Below are 8,664 nucleotides of genomic sequence, written 5' to 3'. Positions count from 1 at the left end.
GTTTTGGTCCATAAAATATCAGAAAAAACAAACCAAGAGTACTCAGTTTTACAGTAATAGAGAACTAAAAGAAAGCAAGAAAATATTAACATCTTGGAGAAGCTGAAACCAGATAATTGGACCATTTAATCGATGAATCAATTAATCAGTGCAGCCTCCCTACTGTCAGTCTTTCTGTATTTAATCATAAATTTTCAACATTAACTTTTTATGCTGCCTGTTTAATTGACGGTGTGGTATAATAGGATGAGTGGGTACACCAGTATCTTTTCTATCGTACCTGGTTATGTTTAACCACCTATCCTGCTATTCTTGTTGTCGTGTACTCGAGGTGGTTTCATTTAAAGAACTTCGGCAGATTTACCCTAGTCCTTGATCACTAGATACCGAGTACTGTCAGTAGGAAGAACGACCAGGAATTGGGTTTAAGCAACACTGGAGATCCCTGCAGCTTTAACGCAGAAAGAAGAGAGAGTTAAGATGGAGGTGTTCATAAACCTGCGGAAATCAAACGAAGAGAGAAGAAGAAGGAAGATAAGAAGCTTGGAGTAAAATAACGTGTGGTTGATCCTACTGTGAGAAGAATGGTTCGGTTTTTTCCCAGTGGGGGAGGGATCTTTCTTCCTCCCGATCTCAACTTCTTTTCTTCTTTTTGCATTAACGTGAAGTGTAGCGCTGAAGTCCGTTGGGATTTTCCACTTGTTGGAGGGAAAACGCAGAAGAAGAAATTGTTGCAGGAAGTGTTCAAACCGAGAGTAGTGTGTGAAGACATGGACACTTTAGGGGGAAAAATAAACTTTTTCCAATCGCGAAAGGCATTATCTCTGTGATCGATTTATTCTGGGGCTTTCGGTGAAGCGAGCGTGGAAAACAGTTAGCGACAGTACTGTTTGGTACGGTTTTGCAACCAACGTATGAGTGAAAAGGCATGTTGTTGTCAACGTAAGGCCCCCTGATCATTGTTTGCCAGACATTTTAATGCATGTTGTGGTCTGTTAAAGGAGCAACAGAGGCCTCTTTTAGAAATTCCCCCAAGAAGTGTATTATAAACTAACTGGAGCTCGTTGGCCAATTTAGCTGCAGGAACTCCAGTTTTGCCTAGAACCAAATTTGGTCGTTCTTTTTCCCTTATCCCCGAAACCCTCCAGTCACGTTCGGGACCTCTAGTTGATCAAGACTAGGTAAGATCTGCCGAAGTTCCCTTTAAGCCTTAAACTGGTTTGATAGTTATTAGAAAACTGTTTTCAGAGCAGCTCAGAAGGGAGTATTTAGCAATCAAGTTGCTATATTGACACAGCTTTTTTGTATGATTATCCTGTTTGGATACCGGTTTCAGCAGAGTACTCGCTCAATTCTGCCCTAAATAGTACACCGTGCAACTCACGAACGTGAAACACACACACAAGCTCTCAGGTCAGACTTCACCAGCATAAGAGCCCCAGCACGTCAGCGTCGAGTGAAACCAACGAGCCTGTAGTGGCTGAGATGGGGCGCAGCGTTCTTCAATGACACCCTCAGCACCCGTCCTCAAATGCACCTGAAACCACAAAGGCACAGTAACTGTACCACAGCAATCTTAACCAACTCTCCTAACACCGTTTACAATGCTAAACTAGTATGCACAATACGTGCATTTAACATTCATAAATGTTTCTGAGATTTGTGGAGGTCTCTAAAAAATGTAATTTAAAGAATTTCCACATTGGATTGAACAAAGTAAATCTTCTTTTACGCTTTCTGTGTCAGAACAGAGGACGTTGCTCACTTCACCACCCAGCCACCTTTTGCCCCATTGCAACAACTTAAAGTCCAGCAATATTTTAACAAAGATTCAACAGCGCCTGAAGTAATGCAGCTAGACCATCGCTGAAAGGGAGAAATGCAAATACTTTTTCATCATGATGGGAAATAAATATTAATTATTCTCCCACACGCTGGCTGGCCGCAGGTGCACTGTATCCAATCCTATGTACACTCACTGGTGGGGGTGCATCATGTGAGTGGAACTCCATACAAGCAACCAGGTCAATACAGAGTATAAGTGTTTAACACAGCTATAATGGGTTACTGAATTATACTTCTGAGGTAAATGGAACGCACCATTTGTACGAGACACAATACAGGTACAGTATTCAACCCTATCAGAAGTCACATCATATGATATAAATATTATATGGGGTTCGAAATTATCCAGTAGGTGAGCTTAAAGCATCTTATTTAATTTTATACTGAGACAGTGTAGTGCACATCTTTTCTTTTTAAGCTGGTGGAGTTTCTCCACAGTTTTGCAGTTGGAGGTCAACATTCCTCCGCCTTGTTGTTAGACATGCTGCCACTCCTTGTTTTGAGCCATTACACCATGAGCCTGAAGGGCTTAAGGTGTGAAGCACTGCTAATGGACCTTCCAGGCTGTGATCTCCATTACAGCTGACATACTGATGATACAGGTATATAGTGCATATTAAAGCTGGTTTGTTATTGTTGTTGGTGTAGTTCTTCTGGGGAGCATGACTGTAGACACTTGTTAGTGATTTTATGATGAAATGAAATAAAGGTAATGAAAATGTTAAAAAAATTTATCAAATGTCCAATTAGTTTGGTAGTTGGTAATGCGTGTGTGTGGCTCTGTGAATAAATGATCTACGCGTGATCTGGACTAGAGCTGCAACAACTCGTTGATTAGCGGTCGACTATTAAAACAATCTCAAACTATTTTAATCATTTATTAATCATTTTGAGTCACTCTTTAAGAGAAAATATGCCAATTCTCTTATTTCAGCTTCTCAAATATGAATATATTCTGCTTTCTTTAGTCCTCCATGACAGTAAAGTAAATATCTTTGGGTTGTGGACAAAAGACATTTTCAGAACATCACCTTCGTCTTTGAGAAACTGCATATTTCACATATTTATTATTTTCTGGACCAAACATCTAATGGCTTAATTGAGAAAATGCTTGACAGATGAATCAATAATAAAAGTAGTCGTCAGTTGCAGTCCAAATCTAGACTCTGCCACAATTGTATGAAATGGTCTGGATGTAATACTCTCAGTGGATCACTGATCACTGATCATGTTTGTATTTATTTTTTTTAAATTTGGTCAGTTTGATCAGTTTGATCATTAATAGACAATGTTGTTCTTGTTCAAATTTGTTTCTGGTCATAATTCCATGTGAGAAGTGGTTCAGTCTGGGGTGCAATGTGAAGCCTCTGGACCTGGACTCATCTTGTGTAACGTGGTTTCCCTCTTATCTTCCACACAGCGATTCCATGTCGGTCTAACTTTACTCAAAGGTCACCAGCGGCATGACCACTTTTCCCCTTTGGTGTGACAGAAGTGTCAACTGTCACACATACACACACGCACACACAGAGGCAGAGGAAGGCAGTGGCGTGATAGCAGATAGCTTGTTGTGGTGGGTGTTTCCTGTTGCCCTGTCATCCCTTCCTGAGGACTCAACACCTGAGATGAAAACCAAGACCTGCTCGACGACAGTAATGGAACCGAAGAACAGGCATGCACAGAAACACACACACACACACACACGCAGGCAGGTTACTCACTTTGCTGGGAAGCACTTCCACTGTGGTGTTGTAGAATTTATCTCCACTCGTCTCAATATTTCCACTGCGAAACAGGTACCTACAGTAAAGAGGACAACACTGGTGTAAATGGTGCCTTAGTTTCCTTCAAAATGCCATAACGATGGACTAGACACTGAAACTTCAGTTCAAACTTTATTTCTTGAGCCTGCTAAAGAGCATACTGTAACCAGCAAATCTATTTCAAGATGTTTCCAAACACACTCAAATTGCATCGCCTCCTGCACAACAATAAATGTTACTCAGGAAAGACCTGTGAACACCAAGTGTTTTAGACAGGCAAATCAAGAAGCAATAGGCTGAATTGCTGCTGTGTTACATCAGCCATCAGTCAGAGCAAAACAAACATTTAGATACATTAACTGTATGAACATAATATCATCATCATAAAAAAAAAAGAGAAACAAAACAAACTCATCCTCTAACACAAACAGGGATGTCATTTTCTCATCCCTCATTTGGTGGTTTGGTGGTTTATGTTTTATACAGCCAATTCTTCAATGGCACTAAACTACAAAAACGTTAGCAGGGTAGTTCTGCCTAAAGCACTTGAGCGTGTTGGTAAAAGGAGGAGTGGTTGTACAGAGAGCAGGTAAACAGCTGTGTGAACGGCAGTCATCCACTTCAACTTGGGGACCTTAAATGTCAGGAGGCAGGTTAAACATTCCTATTGACAAATAGATACAGCTCACAGCATCCTGTGAACCAGAGAGCCACCCAACAATGACAGGGCAAGCCAATTTGACATAGTGGACGAACTGTGTAATTACAGCAATGGTTGCCCAAAAAGACTGCACAAAAAGCGTCTGTAATACAAACATCTGTTTGAGCGTCACAACAGCGGAGGGCTAAACCGGAGGTTAGCTGGCTCGGCCAGTGGAAGTCTCTAGTGAATGTATTAATTGGGTTATTTCTTTATAGCGGGAAGTGTTTTTATCGGCTTCATGCAGCACTGGGCAGCTTTGATAGGAATCAAAGGAGCACCGCCTCTAATGCTGTATCCAGTTCGCTTTATACATCCATGAGCAAAACACTAGCTAACTAGCCAGCTGACAATGGATGTAGATTAGTTAGCTAGTTAGCTAGCGTTTTGCTGTGTGGTCCTCCTCCATGTTTACATTTTCTCCCTTACTTTGCGTTTTCTGAATGAGGTGTTGGTTGCAACACTCACATAGCAGGAGGACGTTTCACTATACAACTCTGTACAGTCATCATCCCTTATCTAGAAACATTTACTAAGCTAAAGTTATGTCAGACCCCTTTTCTATTTCTTCATGGATAATATTCTACCAACTGAGTTTACTGATCTCGATTACATTCTCGTGGACAGGTTTAGATAATTTACTTTTAAAAATAGATTTCAAACTGACCCGGATATGTGGATTGGTTGGGGGAAGCTGAAGAGGATGAAATCATTCTTGACGGGTGTTAATGCCCAGAAGAAGTCCACTCCTCTGTAAGCTCTGTCCAGACTGTGCTGCTGGTAATGTTTCAGGCTGCTGCTCAGCTCTGCAGCTGGGTTATTGTGGGCCTGGTGCAGAGCCTGCTTCCCAAAGTCCTTATCCTGGAGAGGAAGCCAATATCTATAAAAACCTTTGACCTAACTGCTGTCTGCTTCCACAGAACTGATTTCTGCTGACTGCATTAGCACGTAGAGAGCAGAGGTGCACTCACCTTCAGATGCTGCACTTTGCCTGGCAGAGAGGAGTGGAGGCCGACGTGCTGGAAGAGCGAGGGTTTGTACCTCTGCTTGAGCAATGCCTTCTCTTTGTTACAGTCTTTCTGGATAAGACAAGCATACAGGTCACTGCAGGGCACGCTGTGAAGGGTGTGAGGTGACACATAAACTCTACTTCACTATCAGCTATACTCCACTGAAGAACCTGCTCTAGTTCTGTCAATAGTCTTTTCAGAAAAGATCCAGTGCGTGGATGTGTGGGATCCTATAAGTGTGGATCCTGTGTGACTTGGACCCACAGACCCTTCATTTTACAATCTAGGAAGTTGGGATGACAACAATTACCTTGAATTCAACCAGTCCCTGTTAATTCTGCACGACCTTGCAATTTTGTCCAATGATGAACATTCCCAGCAAATTTGATCAATCATTGTAGCTTCCTGCGCAAATATCTATGTACTATACTGTAGGAGATTGTCCTATCGTCTCCACCTCTGCAGGAGACCTTTATTGGTTTTCTAACATCAGGCTCATCATATAATCCTTGATTTCTTCCCAAATCACAGCCAGGGACTCTCGTCTTTCTGCCTTTGGAGCTCAGGAAGGGAGGTGAGAGTTGGCGCCTGGGAAGTCTTCTCTGGAGGTTGCCCTGGTTCCTCTCGGTCACAGAATTGGATCTTTAAGTGTCAATCAGTACCCCCCATCCTTCTTCTCTCTTTCAATGACTCCTCCACAGAATACAAAACCAACTCTTTGGGATAATTAATGATTTGCTTGTAAATTAGGGACACATAGACTTTGGACATGGTGGCCAACATCTCTTTTTGATCTAGAAGACTCAAGCCCAGAGGAGAACCGATCTCTGAGGAATACATCGTCTTGTGGTGTTAACTCTCCCATGGCCCATTGTGTGGTTATACGAAGTTTTTCTTGCTGGTATAAACATGGTCTTCTCAATTCTACAGCTAGAGAACAAGCTTATATGGGATATTGATTTAATAAAGTTGTTAAAGGTTAAAATTTCATCTTCATTCCTAAGTAAACAGATGATCATTCCCAGAGGTTGAAAATTGCAAAAAGTAATGTTTGTTTTGGTGTTTCTGTGCCCAAATACATTATAAGTGTTACAACAAATCAGTTCCTAAAATGTCTGAATGTTGATGGAGCCACAAGTGCAATCTTTATGTAAAGAATCTGAGAATATAGCATAAGGTACTTTTCAAGACGATGTAATTTAATCATTTTATACGTTACCTTTTTCATCCGTAGAGATTTCGGTTAAGTTATTGTTATTCATGTACAAACAATGTATATAATCAAAATGATGGATTTTGTTAAACGGTGAAATTATATATCCAACCTTTAGAAGTTACGAACTTATATTCAAATCAATAAGAAGCCATAGAGAAAGTGAATCGACGGTCAAGGCCGCACCCAGGATGGATAGGTATAATGCTGGTCACTCTCTCGGACTCCACTTCACTCACCTTTAACTTCTACACTTCTTACTTCTTTTTTCTGCTTTCACTTTTTCATTTTTGTTTCGTTTATTTATTTTATTCCTTATGCTTAGCTGCTTCATTCCTAAGTTTGTTTTTCAGTATCTTTGATTCAAATTATCCACTTCGTATATAACTGAACTTTCGATAACTATTTATTTGAAAAGCTCAAGCAAGCGAGAATCAAAGTTTTATATCAACCGCACCCTATATCAGACAAGTGATTTATCGCCTATTCACAGAAATGAAACTTAAATTAATTCAATTGTATTTGAGTTTACGACGGAGGGATTGCGGCAAGGCCAGCGTATCGTTCACCCGTATTATAGACGAGAGTAAGGAGTAAAGTTGCCACTGGAAGAGCTGTGGACCCAACTCTTTGAAGTTTGAAAGACTCCTGCCGTAACCCAGAAGAGCCAGCCGCTGCATGTCGCACTGCTCAGAAAACACGAACTGTTCCAGAGCCGGACAACCGTTTATTCTCACCATTATATTAGCCAAAGGATCGAGGGTGCAAGTTTGACGGCACAGGGGCCGCCAGAGAGAATTGGTACGGTGGTGATACGTTACTTGACCTGGGATTTAAACACGCAGCTTGCAGTACAGCCGGAGGAGAAACCTCCTGAACCCCATATCTACGACAAAAGTAGCTTAAACTGCACACACGGGCTGGGTTCAACACACATGTATAAAAGTTGTTGTCCGTTCTATAAGCTCTGGTTCATCTTGACCGTGTGGGTGCACTCCCAAAAAGAAAAAACAAAACATACAAATAATAGTCAACAACCATCTAACCAACATATCTGGAAGACCATGGCAACACGACCTTTCAAACCCCGTTGTTGGCATGCTTGACGATAGCTACTCCGCTCCGTAGTCGTAGTTTTATGATAATATGGTTAGAGATAAGTTTGACTACGTATTAGTAAGCGGTCTGAGGAATAGAAGAGTGTAGATAAAAACTGACGAAAAGTCAAAATTACTGTTTGAGGAAAAATGCAGGAATGGAATTATGAAGTAATAAATTAGATATCAATCTTATTTATTTTTGTGAAGGTTACTGTGGTTGGTTTGTCGTTAAGAGACTGTACAATGGAGATCAAATGGTTAGGACAACGTACATTATTTGATGTAATAAATGTGTAGTTGAGCTGTTTTTGTCAGAATAATATTCATAATGATGGATAAGATGTAGCTATTTTAATTTTTCATGCATGATTATGTATTTTCATTTGTGATGCTGAATGATTCTGTTGTTCAACTTATTTTCCGAACGTAAAATTATTTAATATTAATTTTTGTTGGTTGATTATTTTGATGATATTGCAATGTTTTAGTTTGGTGAAGTTCAGTCACGTGAAACCCCAGGCGACGGGGAGATCCTTGGGTGAGTGTCATGGGCGTGTGATCGGTCGACGTACCAGGTTATGTACTATAAGATGCCGGGCAGTGATCGGTATCGGTGGTGGAGATGTCGTGTGAATAGTAACTCTGGTTTTGTGCGAATATACATATGGTGTATCCGATAAGATTTATTTGTAATAGTATGGTGGTGTGTGTGTAAACATCTTATGGTGTACCTAGGGGCGCGATCCGATGAGAATAATGTTTGTGGTTGTTGTTGAGTAGAGGTGAGCACTGGGCGGGCAGGAATAAAAGGGAGTGTGTTATCCTATTGTTCTATGTTGCTTTTGTTTATTTATCTTGTGATTTTTTATTTATTTTTGACAATAATTACTTCTTTATTTTTTTTACGGAAGTGGCATAGTTTTAGATGTTGTGTTTCAGTTATTTTCTATTAGGGGTCTCGGTTAAACTTTTTATAACTTACTTCCGAGGTAATCTTCTATAATTTAAATATTCTGACCACATCCATTACTAA

The 8,664-nt window shown here is 40.5% G+C and overlaps 1 protein-coding gene across 1 annotated transcript in view; it reads right to left on the bottom strand.

The window, feature by feature from the left end:
* Positions 1 to 8,664, bottom strand: part of zgc:154054 (uncharacterized protein LOC777616 homolog) — a gene marked incomplete in the record, with an annotated part of 22,049 nt that overhangs the window by 1,067 nt on the left and 12,318 nt on the right. Inside the window, 3 exon segments of the mRNA XM_035669421.1 lie at positions 3,567 to 3,645; positions 4,976 to 5,169; positions 5,280 to 5,387. Of these exon segments, the coding sequence (XP_035525314.1) occupies positions 3,567 to 3,645; positions 4,976 to 5,169; positions 5,280 to 5,387 (381 nt within the window).

This window comes from Morone saxatilis, unplaced genomic scaffold (genome assembly GCF_004916995.1).
Source record: "Morone saxatilis isolate NCDOM2014 unplaced genomic scaffold, NCSU_SB_2.0 Contig22, whole genome shotgun sequence".
Lineage (NCBI taxonomy): Eukaryota > Metazoa > Chordata > Actinopteri > Moronidae > Morone > Morone saxatilis.
This window is presented reverse-complemented; position numbering and strand designations above follow the sequence as displayed.